At 39.0% G+C, this 17,930-nt stretch overlaps 1 protein-coding gene across 1 annotated transcript; it reads right to left on the minus strand.

Annotated features, from left to right (window-relative positions):
* Positions 1–13,753: 13,753 nt before the first annotated feature.
* LOC125254722 (extensin-like) lies at positions 13,754–16,067 on the minus strand. Its single transcript, XM_048169492.1, has 2 exons — positions 15,533–16,067; positions 13,754–15,483 (listed from the first exon to the last, which is right to left on the minus strand). Exons 1-2 carry the CDS (start codon positions 16,065–16,067, stop codon positions 13,754–13,756), a joined length of 2,265 nt encoding a protein of 754 aa, XP_048025449.1.
* Positions 16,068–17,930: the final 1,863 nt, after the last annotated feature.

Consider the following 17,930-nt stretch of genomic DNA (forward strand, 5'->3'; position numbering starts at 1 on the left):
TATGAATCTGATCTATTTGATACATGGGTTTCTAAGGCCTCTACTATCAATACTTCTCCAAAAACCTTTTGTATGTCATCTAGCAGAACCTGATTTCACCAAGTGCGACATTTTCCTGGATCATCATCTTTGTTGATCCTGTCAAGTTTAGGCTTACAACCAGGGTTGGGTGCTTCTTCCACAATCGATCTAATCTAACAGTGAATTTAGCTGAAAACAGTGTAATAAAAACAAAGCCTAGTCTCTTTCACTGCAACTTCAAAGGAAGCTAGACATTGTTGTCTAAACTAGCGCTGTGTACCTGAGGTAATTTTATGTTGCACTGTTTGCTAGCCTAGCATAATGATCTCATCGTTAATACTTCTCATCATTTATTCAGAGGATATGAATGATTGTTTTCCATATATCCATTTTCTTCTGAAAAAGTATCCTTGAAAAGGGGGTTTGACTGGACCTTGCGATTAACTTCTCCACAATGTCGTCTGCCATTTTAAATGCGTGAGCCCTTAAATTAGAATGGATTCTGATTAGCTGTCAGCGTTTTATCGTTCAACAGCTGGAAAAAAAAAAAAAATCTGAAAGTGATCCCAATGATTTTGTAGTCTATATAGTTAAACCTTATAGCTGAGGGGTGGACAGTGATATTCTTTTATTTTACAATGATTTTTAGAACTATATCTTTATCCTTGTCTTTATAGTTATCGTTCTTGGTGTGAACGGGCCTTTATTCACCTATCTTTTCCCTCTGATTTTAGGGATAACGTATGGGTAGGGTTAGGTTTTGGGATATAGTTAAGATGAAATTTTCTGACAGGAATGTTGTTCCAGGATCAACAAAATATGTTAACCCAGGATCATGTCTAACTCAGCAAAATCAAGACTTGCATGTCATCTACAACATGTCTTCTTTCCCCTGGTGGATTATCTATGCTCTTTAAGACGTAGAATAATATTATTTCCAAATGTCCTGCCTTAAGGTTGGTAAAGGTGCCCTAGAATTAAAAATTGAATTTATCTTGGCATAGTTAAATAACAAGAGTTCAGTACATGGAAATGACATACAGTGAGTCTCAAACTCCATTGTTTCCTCCTTCTTATATAAATCTCATTTGTTTAAAAGACCTCCGGAAAACAGGCGAATCTCAACATAACACCGACTGTTACGTAACAGTCGGGATCATTAATATGTACGCCCCCAATATTTGCATATGCCAGCTCATGTTCAAGGCATTACAAAAGTGCAGCCAGTATTAACGTCTGGATCTGTGCACAGCTGAATCATCAGACTAGGTAAGCAAGCAAGAACAATAGCGAAAAATGGCAGATGGAGCAATAATAACTGACATGATCCATGATATTTTTAGTGATATTTGTAAACTGTCTTTCTAAATGTTTCGTTAGCATGTTGCTAATGTACTGTTAAATGTGGTTAAAGTTACCATCGTTTCTTACTGTATTCACGGAGACAAGGCTGTCGTTATTTTCATTTTTAAACACTTGCAGTCTGTATAATTCATAAACAGAAACTTCATTCTTTATAAATCTCTCCAACAGTGTAGCATTAGCCGTTAGCCACAGAGCATAGCCTCAAATTCATTCAGAATCAAATGTAAACATCCAAATAAATACAATACTCACATAAACCGACGCATGCATGCAGCATGCATGACGAACACTTTGTAAAGATCCATTTTGAGGGTTATATTAGCTGTGTGAACTTTATGCACTGTATTATAGTCGAGAGCTCGGGGCGGGGAGCGTGAGCATTTAAAGGGGCCGCAACATGAATCGGCACATTTCTAATTATGCCCCAAAATAGGCAGTTAAAAAAATTTATTAAAAAAATCTATGGGGTATTTTGAGCTGAAACTTCACAGACACATTCAGGGGACACCTTAGATTTATATTACATCTTGTAAAAAACGTTCGATGGCGCCTTTAATGCTTATTATTGAATACATTGTTTATTGTTTACTGCATGTATATGAGGTGTATTTACTGATGTACTTCATGATGCCCACTTTAAACCATTTAATCAATAAATTAAATGAAAATGTCCCTTTACTAGATATCTACAGTAGATAATCTCCAGTAAAGGTAGGATGTGAGATGTCCATCTTAATTGATTTCCTGATACAGTGTCATGGCCCCTTCACCTGAATATTGACCAGCTGGTAATGGCAGGATAATGACCTCAAGCCTATCCGTCAGCTAGACGCTTTCTAAGAGCTCTTGTTGTGGCGACATGTCGAGTATCATCATCCTATTCATTATTTACAAGAATTAGCTAACATGAATCCTTCGCTGCTGCACTAAAACAGCATATGAAGATGGAAAATCCTTTGGACTTTCTGCGTTCGCTGAGCTAGATTGAATTGCTTTTTTGGTTTGGAAAAAGGAAAAATGGTTTTCCTCTTAAAGCTGGGAAACCAGATCATCGCTTACTTATGGGTGAGTTGTTTTACAAGATCGATCTCCTCTTCGAGGAGAGTCGACATGTTCACAGTGAGCTCAGAGAGCAGCTTTGAATTTTCATTCAATATCATTTGCTGCTCTATATTCCAATCATGCAGGCTGCTGTGTTTTGCTGTATTGGAATGCAATGTGAAACCCTCCTTAATCTACAGTGGGATTAAGTGCTCTCTTTGCATAGCTAAACAGCAACATCCCTTGAAATTGACACTCGTTAAAGACTGCTGGCTTGAAAAATCAATATCAACATCAAAGAGGACAGCTATCTATTCCGCAAGTTGAGATAGAATGTTTAACACTGCACTCTTCACTTCTTCACATAGGGTTTGAAGCTATTGACAAGGATTCTTATGAGCTGCCACAACATGCTCTTCTAAATCCCTTCCGATGCTTTAGGAAGAATCAGCAGTGGCCCTTCATGGATTGTATGCTGATGTGGTATTAGGGATATATTAGAACGTACCACTCCTGGCGGAAGTTTTGTCAAATCCAGAAGAACTTAATCTTGGAGGCGAAAATTGTTGTTTGCTGACAGATTTTTTTTTTTAAGCCTCTGGTCTGAGACTTGCAATATACCAGCCAAGGGTTCCCAATCCTGCTCCTGGAGGGCCAGTGTCTTGCAGAGTTTAACTCCAACCCTAAATAAATGCACTTAAACCAGCTAATCAAAGACTTTAGGATTACTTGGGCTGTCTCTGAAATTGCCCCCTATACCCTTAAAGGATTAGTTCACTTTCAAATAAAATTTTCCTGATAATTTACTCACTCCCATGTCATCCAAGATGTTCATGTCTTTCTTTCTTCAGTTGAAAAGAAATTAAGGTTTTTGATGAAAACATTCCAGGATTATTCTCCTTATAGTGGACTTCAAAGGCCTCCAAACGATTGAAGGTCAAAATTACAGTTTTAGTGCAGCTTCAAAGGGCTATAAATGATACCAGATGAGGAATAAGGGTCTTATCTAGCAAAACAATCATTTTCGAAAAAATACAACTGTATATGCTTTATAAACACAAATGATTGCCTTGCACATACAGCGTAAACTTTTTAAAGAATACAGAAAGCAGAAGCACGTGCAAGGCGATCATTTGTGTTCATAAAGCATATACAGTTGTATTTTTTTTTTTTAAATGACCGATCGTTTCTCTAGATAAGACCCTTATTCCTCATCTGGTATCGTTTAAAGCCCTTTGAAGCTGCACTGAAACTGTAATTTTGACCTTCAACCGTTTGCATATCAGAAAGAAAGAAAGACATGAACATCTTGGATGACATGGGGGTGAGTAAATTATCAGGAAAATTTTATTTGAAAGTGGACTAATCCTTTTAATAGGGCACTATTTGAGGAGACATACTGGTGTCCTAAACAATAGTGGACGATATTGAGTGCACTCATTCAATCCTACAATGCACCGCAGTAACCAGTGTACAACCAATGTACGTTCAACGGCTTAATGATACCCAAAATGCACTGTAAGGGTCATGCCAAATGAATTCCCCTGTCTGACCAGAAGATGGCGCCCGCAGCTGAATCATCCATTCGTCCATTTTCCAACCACTGGTCCAATATGGGTAGAGTGTAATATCATACAGGTGTAAATTCTTTTTTAATTGATTATTAAACTGTTTAATTAAGGTTTATACATAGTTTCCATGACCAGTACTACTGGAGCTGCCAGTTTACTAAGTTTCAAAAGATTATTAAACAGCAAGCACAAACTATGCAAAAGCAGCATTTTCAACCCAACTTGGGTTGTTTTTAACCCAGAATTTTTTAGAGTGTACTACTTCCGCATTTTTCCTGGAAACAATCTGTGTTTCCATAATTTCTACCGATGGGCTGTGTCACTGGTTGGACATTGTAGATTTCTCTGGATTTAAACATTGTTGGAAACATTTGGGATAATCTAAGTACACAAGTCAATAAAATATATAACATTGTTCAGTTGGTTTTTGGATATTTGAATGCAAAAATCTTACATACTGTACCTTTAAATCTATCAAAATTGGCAACAAAGACTTTTACATATGTTACAAAAAATTCTGATTCTCAAATACTCAAGAAAACAAAATGGCACCAAAAGAGATAACATTTCTAAAATCTGCAATGAAAATTTTTACCTAAATTAAATTTGTAACTTGGATGGAAACATAGCTATTGATCCTACATCCTAATACTCAATCAAGACAGAAGGAACAGGGAAGAGTTTAACATGCATTATCATCCCTCTGTTACATTTTTGTGATAGATGATGATACAGACTACTTCTGTACTGGTCTGGTTCTGTTCTCCCCCCAAAAGGCACATTGGCTTCATTCTTATTGCAAGCACAAAATGTTTTACTTCTTGGTTTCCAACTGAGTCAAATGATTGCCCGGTGAAATAGAGATGCGGTGCTATACTTACACTGGCTGCTGAATCTCCTCTCTGATTTAATGATCCTCCGGGGCTTCTGAAGTAAAGGAGCAAGAGGCACTTTATCTCCACACCCAGGTGCCATGCAATATGCCAGTCATCTTTATAAGTGTGTAGAGGTAGAATTCACTTTCTCTTTAACAATCACTCTATTTCAGCACTTGTAACAAGATCTCTAACATCTTTAAACTGCTTAGTTTAAGCTTAACCCCTTTTCTCGAACTAATGAGAGGAAATTGGACAATAAATGCCAATGTTGCAACACAGTCCTCACCTTCTTTGTGTATAGGGGAACTGTTAAGGTAAAAAAAATAATAATAATAATTTTACAAGTAGCACCTTCCCTGTGGAAAAATTAAAACAGCGCAGCAGTGCGATACAGAGTGGTAAAGATAATCTCAGGTCTTACGCCATTTTAATATGCTTATTATTGCTTGATTAGAGGTTTATGGGCTGGGACTTTGGCTGAACACGATAAGACTGTTGAATTACTACAAAGTTTCTCACTTAGGTGCAGAGGAGTAATATGATTATATTTGTCTTTGCAATAGAATGGAAATTTGCTAGATGAGATCATCATACTCATCACACTCAGCTAAAGAAATCCATTAAATTCAAGCATGTCGCTCATTCATCCACGCTGAGTCGTCGTGCCGAGGCACAACCCACATAAAGATAATAATTCTGCATATAACTGCAATTGCATGTTTCAAACAGAGATGGCGACAAAGAGGCAAAACTGCAGCTTTTACATTTAGTAGATAGGTCTGTAAAAAAGCATCATTGTATGATTTAAGTTTTTATTTACATGAATATGCAAATACTGTATAGTCTTAAAACATCTATATAGGCTAATTGTAATAGTTTGTTGACAAGATATTATCCTGTTTTTTTACTGGATCATTAATAAATGTACATTAGTTTTTTGTCTAAAATAATTTTTGAGACTGTGAATGTAAAGCCTGATGTATTATTTTATCAATATTTGAAGTAGTGCAAACAGGTAAGCTACTTTTGTCTTAAAAAAAAAGTGCCGCCTACATAGTGATTCAAATCAGTCACTTATGAACAGTGTTGGGGTAACTCAATTTAAGTAAATTTAGTTAAGTAATCAGATTACCTTTTATGTAACTAGTAAAGTAACTCATTACTTTTAAATTTACAAGAAAATATCTAAGTTACTTTTTCAAATAAGCAACTCAACTTACTTTGTTTTCCCATTTATTGACTGAAAGATCTTCTGTCCCCATGTTAGACAAATAGACTTGATTTAATCTCACTTTATTAAACAAAGTGTTTGCTGCTGACCTTCGATGATCCAATTCAACCTGGCTGAAATAAGAGTGTTGAACTTTCTTCTCCTGTATCCTGTTCTTCTTTAATCCAGAATGGTAGCAAGCTGAAAGGTTTGTTTGAGCTGCGCCCTCTACTGTACAGGTGTGAATTTGCATTTCCTTCATCCTGAGGATTATTCATTTCACTTTTGGTGTGAAACGTACATGACAGACAAAAATATATATCGTGGTCACAAATTAAGAATTTGTTCTTTCATTTTACTTTTGCCAAATATACTATATATAATTTTTTTTGTTATTAAAAAACAAACAAGCAAGCCCAGCCCAGCCCAGGTAAAAAAAAGTAAAGCAAAAGTAATGTAATTATGCAATTAGTTACTAATTTAGGGAGTAACACAATATTGTAATTAGGGGTGTAACGGTACACATATTCCTACCAAGCTGTTTTGGTATAGGGCTTTTGGTACGGCACACGTGTGTACCGAGTGCATTACATTGCAACATTAAGGTCTCCTGTTTGGGAACACTTTGGTTTCCCAGTGAATTACAACGGACAAAGACAGGTGGATAAGATGAAAGCAGTGCACACCGAATACAGCACTGTGCTAACCAACATTAACCACCAATAATCGCAATAAGCTCTGCGTTTTGTTACTTTCGATAAGAAACAAAGTGTCATCCTTCAAATTCTGCCCACGAAATCACGAAATTCAAACAGAAAATGCTGTTTTGCTACTCTTTGATGTGGCGTGACATATCACTGCACAGGCTCCTCAGTTCAACCGGCAGCGCGAGTGAATTTGATCATCTCTTCCTCTTTAATACTAGTTACAGAATGAACATGGATGAACATCTGAAGGTATGTTGAAAGATACAGTACAACTTACTGAAATGGTCATATCTTGTGTAATCGCTCAATCCATGTTTCAATGGTGGAAAGACATCACATTAAAACAGTTTGTAAACAATATGTCACGTAGCATTTACCTCAGCCATTCAGTGTCCAAGGTTTGTTAGTTCACCAGAGAAATGAACTCTTTCGCTTAATATATGCATGTTAGCCTATACATTTTACTTAACCTGTTAGTGATGTCTTGATGATTATTTAATGTTTAAATAAATCTGTCATATAAATGATTATATTTCAACAACAAATTGAAGCAAAACTTAATTTTATAATTAGATTTAGAAGTTAATGCAAAAACTGCTTTACTGTATGTGTAGCTTACATGTTTTCATACAATTTGTTCTTTGTGTGTTGATTATTATATCTAAAAATGAATTGCAATTGAATTTAGGCTAATAGTGTGGGCTCAGTTGTTAACCTTTAATATTATAGTATCTTAATGTTCAAGTAAGGGCTCCCTACATAGTTTATAGCATTAGCAGAGATAATTTTTTATCCTTAAGAAACTTTTAGTTCTAATTTATTTTCATAAATTTAAAAACAGAGACACAATTTATTCATTAAACTACTGTTTAATAAAAAAAAAGAAGCAATTTTATGTTTAGTTGTCTCCCTCCTGCTGTACCAAACCCATACTGAACCGTGACTTCAAAACCGAAGTACGTACCGAGTTTTGTGTACCCTTACACCCCTAATTGTAATGCATTACTCTTAAAAGTAACTTTCCCCAGCTGTGATGATTAAGATGTTGCATTAGCAGACAGCTGCCTATGCAGGGAGTAAACACTGAGTTTTAGAGCTGAGCATGTGAGTTGCTGCTGACTTTTTGTGGTTTGACATGCCATGCCATGCCATGGCACATCATAACCGAAAGAAATATTAGACCACTGCCAAGCAAACAGACCGGTGAGCTATTATACATTATAACAATCATAAATCTTACTAGTCATGCAACAATCATTTGACACCTCATGAAATACCAGAAGCCACTGCTGTGTAGTTAAACATAAACAAGCCTCAAGTGTCAATTTAACATTCTCCCATTTTCGCTCTGCAGCAATTCCAGAATATTCTGTCTCATCCATCCATCCATCCATCCAATCCATCCATCCATCCATCCATCCATCCATCCATCCATCCATCCATCCATCCATCCATCCATCCATCCATCCATCCATCCATCCATCCATCCATCCATCCATCCAATCCAACCAACCAACCAACCCTCACAGCCTGTCTGGTTTCATTAACCAGACATGATAAAACCTACAACTCTAACACATTAGCATATGTATTTACTGTTCTCTCTTGACATATCAGTTACCATAGCAACATGGGCCAACAGGTGAGAAAGGATCCATCTGAGTCTTTGCTGCATGGCTTCGAGCTCTCCTCATTAGCGCTGCTGTTTATCCTGCTGCATACACTCCCACAGCATTAAGGGGCAGAAAACAGCTGAAATGTGACGCCCATATGGCTCACTTAGAAATATGGATGCCAAAAGATAAAACGGACAAAACAAAACCTTTGTAATATTTTATGTATTTGCAATGTACCTTGCTGTCCACTGTGCATTACCAGCAAATGCTGTTCTGTAATCACATGATAATTGTATTTCTGTCTCATACTAAAAAAAAACTGTTTCTAAATAACCTTTCAGCAAGGATGATATATGCATTTTTGGGCACACCGGATTACTTGGAAAGATAATGAAAACAGCTGCCTTCTGCATTTTTATTTCGCCCTTTTTCACCTGCTATTAAAGCATTTTTTTTTTTTTGCGCTTTTGTCAACAGTAATGATAGCAATTATGAGTATCCGTAGTGGTTTTCAAGCTTGAAAGTAGAATCAAAATGTCAAAAGTACTCCTGAGAGTTAATGTTCTCTTGAGTGTCCCATTCATCATTTCAGGGCCCATATTAAAGAAGACAGTGTCCTAGTCTTGTAAGAGTGTGAAAAAACTGAGCTGTGATGAACTGTCGAATGTTGGATACTTGCTATGACGTTCTCTTATTAGAATGAAGACTAGAATGAAGGCTTTTCCCAGTTGAATTTAAAGGGTTAGTTCGCCCAAAAAATGAAATTTCTGTCATTAAATACTCACCCTCATGTCATTTCAGCGTCGATAATATTTTTTGTGAGCAAAAATACAAACCTTAAAAATAACAACTTTATTCAACAATTTGAACCGTTGTCATAAGTAGTGAACATAGTGCAGTCTTCCTTGTTTACGTCCGAATGCCGGCTCATTATTGGCCGGATCCTGTGTCAGCATCACATGTATGCTTCGTGCTGCTCACGTGTTCAGCTTCGCCCAGGTGGAAAAAAAGTACACTTCAATAATGTACTTAAAGTGCTCTATTTTCATGCACTAATTTTGCACTTAATATACTACAAATTCTTCTTTAGTACTTCTTAAGATCATCTTAAGAACATCTAAGTGTACTCAACTGTGCTATTTTGAGACAGCATGAAATATGAACTAAAATGTGCTTTTAATATACTATCTCTGTATTTTAAAAATATATTTAGTTACCACTTGTAGTACACTATGGGCTCAAATGTACTATAAGTGATATCTAAATACATTTTTTTAAGTACATTATAGAAATGTACTTTTTTTTCACCTGGGTTAGTTGGCGTTCAGACGTAAACAAGGAAGTATTCTCGCTGCTTCATAACATTAAGGTTGAACCACTGTAGTCACGTGGACTATTTTAACCATGTTTTCAACTACCTTTCTGGACGTCAAAAGGTGCAATGACGTTGCTGCCTAAGTGTGGATGTTTTTGGCTGAACTAACCCTTTAAGTAAATGTTTGAGTAAATGTTTAAATGTCAGGTTTCCATGACTGATAATCTGCCATCATTGTGTTCGATGGTCCACTTTAGAAATGTTACTAACTGTAAATAACTTTGCAACTACATGTCAACTAGCAGTCATTATATGCTTAATATCTGCTAACACTTTATTTTGATGTTGACATATGATATGATGTAGGAGGAAGCTTAGCTGAGAATTAACAAATGCAGAAGCACAGAGGATAGAGCAAAACCAAATGCCGGTCATGAATTAGAAATCTAAAATCGCTTCGTATAAAACCACTGGAGTTGTTTGGATTACTTTTATGATGAATGGATGTGCTTTTTGGAGCTTCAAAAACTCAGACACTATTCAATGCCATTGCAAAGCTGGGAAGAGCAAGATTTTTTTTTTTTTTTAATATAACTCCAATTGTGTTATATCCAATTGTGCGCTAAAAGAATAAAGTCATATACACCTAGGATAGCTTGAAGGTGAGTAAATTATGGGATAATTTTCATTTTTGGGTGAACTATCCCTTTAAAAATGCACACACAGGACTCAACATTTGGTTCATAAAACATGACAAGGAACAATCAACTAACTCATAGTTTTAAAGAGAGAAACAAACTCATCCTGACATCACAAGACAACAGGTTACTAAACATGACAACAATGTTAAATGTCAAATCCTGAAACAATGCAACCATACTCATTATACACGCCCCAGTGCACACTGGGAAAAGGGCAGATGGTACTGAACCAAAAAAAAAAATGAGTTTTGAACTCATAAAATGCATTAGTCTGGCTCACCTGTTCTACTTGCTGGTTTGACTTAAAAATACTTTAAAATAATTTGTATTTTCTGCTAGTGAAGTTGTTAGAGTGTAATTCTATTAAAACTAAAATAGTTTTACATTTTTCAGCATAATTTACTTATGAAGAATTCTTTACAGGTGTATGCAATACTGAAAGTGGATACTGATGGAGAGACACTTGAAATAAGAAATGATGGCATTGTGATAAAAAAGTGATCCTTGGCATTCCATATCTAAATACACGTTTTATATATGCATATAAAAAGAATTATTCTTCTTTGACTGTGCAGACACATGACAGGAAAATAACTTAATGATTAGTGAACAATGGTGCCACCACTTACATCTAATGGGTCACTAGATTTTATTATAGTTATTTCTGGTCTGATAGCATGTGGTAAAGTGTACTTTATAGACTCTCAATGGATAATAGAGAAACGATAATGCTCAATTTGTATGGGTGAAATTTTAAAGCTGACCCTTTTTGCCTTGTGCAGCATAATTCTTCAAATCATAATTCTTTTATGTGTCTGTCTCTGTAATATGACTGTCTTAAATAGGCTTCTGGCCTTTCTCCATCAAAGACTGCCAGGAGTCATTTAATAAACAATTTGATCAGCCGTCTCAATGAAGTGAAATCCTTGTCGAGCCTTAGGTGAGAAACCCTCAGACCCACGAGAAAGGAAATAACCTGAAATGCGATATAGAGCAACAGGTTTTAAGAGTTTAAGGCATATTCCTGCTGCTGGCATCAACAAAGGATTATAAAGCATTAAAAGTACAGATTCTGGATTTCAAAAGATATCTTTATATGTTCAAGGATGTAGTAGATAATAAAGATTATTGAGGATGTAATGACAATAGAGATTATTGAGATAATCTCTATTTCAGATTGTCATTTGGCTTGCAAAGGGTTGACATGGTGGAATCAAATAGAGAAAAATGAATGTGGTTATTTTTTCATTCAAGCATTCAACTGAAAGATATAATTTAGAAGATTTTTGTTATCCATCTGCTCTCAAATTGGTGGTTCTAAATAAAGAATTCTTGTAATAACCAAGTGTCAATGAAATAAATGGAAAGTACAAGACATGAAAGTTTGCTGGGTTTACTTCTATTTGTCAGCATTCAGCTTTGCACCCACATGCTCTAAAAACACAATTAAACTGACACAAACATCTCACCTCGCTAACTAATTTCAGGGTTGTCATATTGAATTTAAACCTGTGCATAATTAACATGCTTTATACCTAGAGAAGACCAATTTAAAATACTCCTACAGTTATTAAATGCACTGTTGTAAAAAGCTTTTTCTGAGATTTTTGATAATATACACTTGGGACTCATTACTCTTTTCCCCAAATAAAAGGCTTGTGGGGCTTTTTCAGGTTGTAAAATCAGTAAGAGATTCTGTTGTGGTGAAACCGTATGATGTTAGCATTAGTTAATACTAATTAATAACCGCTGACAATATGGTGTCCGGCAGGCGCAATTTTGTACCCTTTAAAGTTTCTGTATGGAAATAAAGCTGTTGCTAACCTCTGCCACTGATTCAGACCAACCCCATCACTACAACACAAGCTTGTGCCACATTTACTGAATGTTTTTTAAATTACAGTTTAGTTCCTGAATTTGAATTGAGGTGGCTGGATAGGATGGATAGATGGATAGATTGCCCAGTCCTGCTTCATTTGCACACCCTTTCCAAAACACCACTCCTCAAAGACATGCCAACAAACCTACTCGCACACAATGATTCACAGGCAGAAGGTGTTCGTGGTTGGCTAAAAAAAAGAATGGGCTGCTCCCCTGACTCTTTTTTTCAGAGAACAGGGCTGACACAAAGACAGGTGCGATTTCTCAAGACACCTATTTCATTGATATCTGTCAGGTAGAGGAGACATTTTATGGATGGTAGTCCGAAAAAAAAATAAATAAAAAATAACAACACAAATACATAACTTTTAAAACCTTTTAGTGTCACATACTTGGATTAAATCAAATGTGTGATTATCAGCGCATACAGCAGTAGTTTAAAATAAAATTAGTTCTTGTGGGGATCATGTAATCCAAAATAAAGTCATTCTCCTGGTGACATTCATGGCTGAATTGGTTTGTCTGAGCTGGTCTTGCAGAATGACATTCTGTTTGGTAGAACCGCACAGACAGAGACCGACGAACCAGATCTTTGCGACACAAGGGAATTAACCTCCCTGACATTTGATTGCCTATTCGCACCACTGGTCTGCCGATGGTCTGCCTGTGAACGTTTAGGCAGCAGTGTTTGGAGATTGTTATACTCTGCAACTAGGTCTTAAATTGGACAAAACTGACTTAATCTGGTAAAAGTATGCTGGAAAACGGTCACTGTTTTTTTTTTAATCGTGAAATTGTCAGTACTTAAATTCACATTGTGCCTCCATGCACAAAGTATTTAGACGTTAATAAGGTGGCATACTGAATGATGTTTACTGTTCTTGGCAGCTGTCCCATTAGGGTTTCTACTGGTGCTTCTCTTACTAAAAATAGCATGAACCACAGTTTAAGGCGATGGCAACTAATATGACATACAGACACTTATGCAACACAGTTATTTGCTGTTCTCTAAATCATAGTCTAGGTATGCTTGTGGCTGCAACTGTGCACCACAGGGAAATGATCCACGTTCAATTATTCATGAGCAGGCTATGTAACACAGGTCACTTGGGAATTCTTTACACACCTGACACTGCATGCACTAATCTCTTACCTGCACAGAAAGAGGAGCTTGGGCTAATTCAGAGACACAAGCAATATTCTAACAAGTTCTCATGTGTATTTCACTTGAGATCCTGAGAGCTTGAAAGAAAAGTAAATAATAAAAGGGGGTGATATAGTTTGATCTATGCACTGCAGACAGAATATTTATATTACAATTATAGTCAAATGTTAAATTATACTTATATAATAGTCATCTCTTGAATTGTGAAAAATGCATTTTACAGTAATACTTTACTCTGATGGTCCTCTTTAGACATTCTACTAACTATAAGTAACTTTGCAACTACGTCAAAGTCATTAGAGTATTTAATAGACTGTTGCAATGAGCCATCCACTGGGAGGCATGGGACTGGCCTCTGGCTCTGGCTGTTAGAATGATACCCCCTCTGGCTCTGGCGTGGTGGCGGTGACGTGAGGAGGTTCTGGTGTGGTGGCGGTGACGTGAGGAGGCTCTGGCGTGGTAGCCGTGATATGAGGAGGCTCTGGTGTGGCAGCGGTGATTTAAAGAGGCTCTGGCGTGGTGCGGTGACGTGAGGAGGCTCTGGCGTGGTAGCCGTGACATGAAGAGGCTCTGGTGTGGCGGTGATGTGAAGAGGCTCTGGTGTGGCGGTGATGTGAAGAGGCTCTGGTGTGGCGGCGGTGACGTGAGGATACTCTGGCATAGCGGCAGTGACGTGAAGAGGCTCTGGCGTGGTGGTGGTGGTGGTGACATGAGTAGGCTCTGGTGTGGCAGTGGTGATGTGAGGAGGCTCTGGTGTGGCAGCGGTGATTTAAAGAGGCTCTGGCGTGGTGGCGGTGACGTGAGGATGCTCTGGCATAGCGGCAGTGACGTGAAGAGGCTCTGGCGTGGTGGTGGTGGTGGTGGTGGTGGTGACATGAGTAGGCTCTGGTGTGGCAGTGGTGATGTGAGGAGGCTCTGGTGTGGCAGCGGTGATTTAAAGAGGCTCTGGCGTGGTGGCGGTGACGTGAGGATGCTCTGGCATAGCGGCAGTGACGTGAAGAGGCTCTGGCGTGGTGGTGGTGGTGGTGACATGAGTAGGCTCTGGTGTGGCAGTGGTGATGTGAAGAAGCTCTGGTGTGGCGGTGGTGACATGAGGAGGCTCTGGTGTGGTGGTGGTGATGTGAAGAGGCTCTGGTGTGGCGGCAGTAATGTGAGGATGTTCTGCCGTGGTGGCAGTGACGTGAAGAGGCTCTGGCGTGGTGGTGGTGGTGGTGACATGAGTAGGCTCTGGTGTGGCAGTGGTGATGTGAGGAGGCTCTGGTGTGGCAGCGGTGATTTAAAGAGGCTCTGGCGTGGTGGTGGTGACGTGAGGATGCTCTGGCATAGCGGCAGTGACGTGAAGAGGCTCTGGCGTGGTGGTGGTGGTGGTGACATGAGTAGGCTCTGGTGTGGCAGTGGTGATGTGAAGAAGCTCTGGTGTGGCGGTGGTGACATGAGGAGGCTCTGGTGTGGTGGTGGTGATGTGAAGAGGCTCTGGTGTGGCGGCAGTAATGTGAGGATGCTCTGGCGTGGCGGCAGTGACATGAGGATGCTCTGGTGTGGCAGCGGTGACGTGAGGATGCTCTGGCAGGGCAGCAGTGACATGAGGAGGCTCTGGTGTGGTGGCGGTGACGTAAGGAGGCTCTGAGATGGGGCGGTGATGTGAAGAGGCTCTGGTGTGGTGACGGTGATGTGAGAACGCTCTGGGATGGGGCCGGTGACGTGGAGAGGCTCTGGTGTGGTGACGGTGACGTGAGAACGCTCTGGGATGGGGGCGGTGAAGTGAAGAGGCTCTGGCATGGTGATGGTGATGTGAGGAGGCTCTGGTGTGGCGGTGGTGACGTGAGGACGCTCTGGCTTGGTGGCGGTGACTTGAGAACGCTCTGCCGTGGAGGCGGTGACGTGAGAATGCTCTGGCAGGGCGGCAGTGACGTGAAGAGACTCTGGCATGGCTGCGGTGATGTGAGGATGCTCTGGCATGGTGGCGGTGACATGAGGATGCTCTGGTGTGGCAGCGGTGACGTGAGGATGCTCTGGCAGGGCAGCAGGGACATGAGGAGGCTCTGGTGTGGTGGCGGTGACGTAAGGAGGCTCTGAGATGGGGCGGTGACGTGAAGAGGCTCTGGTGTGGTGACGGTGATGTGAGAACGCTCTGGGATGGGGCGGTGACGTGGAGAGGCTCTGGTGTGGTGACGGTGACGTGAGAACGCTCTGGGATGGGGGCGGTGACGTGAAGAGGCTCTGGCATGGCGATGGTGATGTGAGGAGGCTCTGGTGTGGCGGTGGTGACGTGAGGACGCTCTGGCTTGGTGGCGGTGACTTGAGAACGCTCTGCCGTGGAGGCGGTGACGTGAGAATGCTCTGGCAGGGCGGCAGTGACGTGAAGAGACTCTGGCATGGCTGCGGTGATGTGAGGATGCTCTGGCATGGTGGCGGTGACATGAGGAGGCTCTGAGATGGGGGCAGTGACGTTAAGAGGCTCTGGCGTGGTGACGGTAATGTGAAGAGGCTCTGGCTTGGCGGCGGTGACATGAGGCGGCTCTGCCGTGGTGGCGGTGACGTGAGGATGCTCTGGCGTGGCGATGGTGGCGTGAAGAGACTCTGGTGTGGTGGCCATGACATGCAGTTTGAATGAATGCTGTAAAAGTCTACATTTAAAAAAAAATTTAAAAAATACTTCTAAATTTATAAAAGTACTTCTCAAATACAGTTTAACCAACATATTTGGGGGTGAAAACAAAAGGGTAAATAAGAAGAAAATGCTATTTGAAAAATGAAAAAAAAAAAATGAAATATATACATTAATTACAGTATATAAGTATAAATTATGAAGCCATTGAGAATTAGCATTTTTCTGTAGTAGAGAATACTATACTATACTATACTACTCTGTATCAGAAAATACTATACTATACTACTCTGTATCACAGTAACATACAGAGGAGTATCCATGACTTCCATGAACAACAGGCAAGAGTCCAAACTAGCTAATGTTCTCACAAGCTGCTTCAATTGGCTATAATGTTTTCCTACAGAGATTTCTGTCACATACTGTATCTTTTAGTCTCCCATAGAAAATCACTCCACGTCTCAGCCTGCTTCTACTATTCATGTTCTGCATTGTTTTGGATCTGAAGCCTGCAGAAAAACTGTAATGAGTTATTTCACACCCTTGTCAAGCTATTAGTCATTAAGATGTCTCAAAATTTCATGAAATTGTTAATAAAGCTGAAAGTAAACTAAAATAAGAGTTTCAGATTTAATACTAAATGCCATGCTAATCTGATCATCAAATAATGAGAAAAATGATGATTCAGAATTTGAACTTGTCTCTGGGGGACAGTGGTCCAGACTCCTTGAGTGGTTCAAATGTTGCCTGACCTAATTATGCAGTTCGAGGCTAGTCATTTGCATCCAGGCAAAAGAAGTTTGTACATTAATTAACCATAGATGCAAAGATAGCAAAACTAAACGCAGGGAGAGATGGAAATGCCTCATAATGAGTTCTGGCTTTGGGCAATTGAGAATTAGTGATATTTAATAACCTTTATATTCAGTAATAAATTATGTGTGCATGTGTATGTAATCATGTGTAAGACTACAACTGCACTTTGATTGTTTAAATGTACAATTAATGACCTTTGTTTGTCTTGAAGAGCAAATTCAACTGCTCAGGGACAACGTACTCACTCGAACAAAAATTTACTTTAAAACAATTAAAGAAAAAGCTAATTACAAAAAGAAAGAAAAAAAACTTTTTTTTCTATCCATCACTTTATTAGTGACTTGAAATCAAGTGCACATGTAGTTTCGTGAGTTACTGCATAATAATTCCTTTGCAAAACAAGAACATGCATTTATTGTGTTGCATGCATGCACATGCTCCAGTATAAGAGTAAATCACAAATTTTGTTATACACTTCAATATGATTTACTTCAGTCCAAAAAAAAAAAAAAAAAAAATCAATTTTCTAATTCTAAAAAAAAAAAAAAAAAAAGTGCCTAAATGCATCCATACAGCACATCCATCTCTAAACATACAGATATGACAAAGGAAATGTGAGCCAACTTCTTCATTTGGCCACAATTTCACTTTACATCACACCATATGCTCTCTCTGGCAAATGCACCTGGGAAAGAATCTCTTTGTATGCCTGATCCATCTCTGACATTCGCAAATATATCTACACTGTATCCAAGAGGGAAACATCATTGTAAGGTTGTCATACATTAGAGGTTGTAGTAGGAGCATTGAAAATCTCCTTGGTGTAACCACTGAGCTCTGTTTGCTCAGTGTAATAGCCAGGCATGATTTGACAATGTAAGCATCAAAATTAAACTATATGCCTTGTTCTTTCACCAAGCAAAACTCAATATTCAGTGGTAAAGGCTGACTTAAAAATATGAACAACTACATGTGCATCGAAGGCTGTGTGAGTTGTTTTGAATAATGTGAGGGATAGAGAGTTCCTCTGGGTTG

Source organism: Megalobrama amblycephala, linkage group LG19 (genome assembly GCF_018812025.1).
Source record: "Megalobrama amblycephala isolate DHTTF-2021 linkage group LG19, ASM1881202v1, whole genome shotgun sequence".
In the NCBI taxonomy this organism is placed as follows: Eukaryota; Metazoa; Chordata; class Actinopteri; order Cypriniformes; family Xenocyprididae; genus Megalobrama; species Megalobrama amblycephala.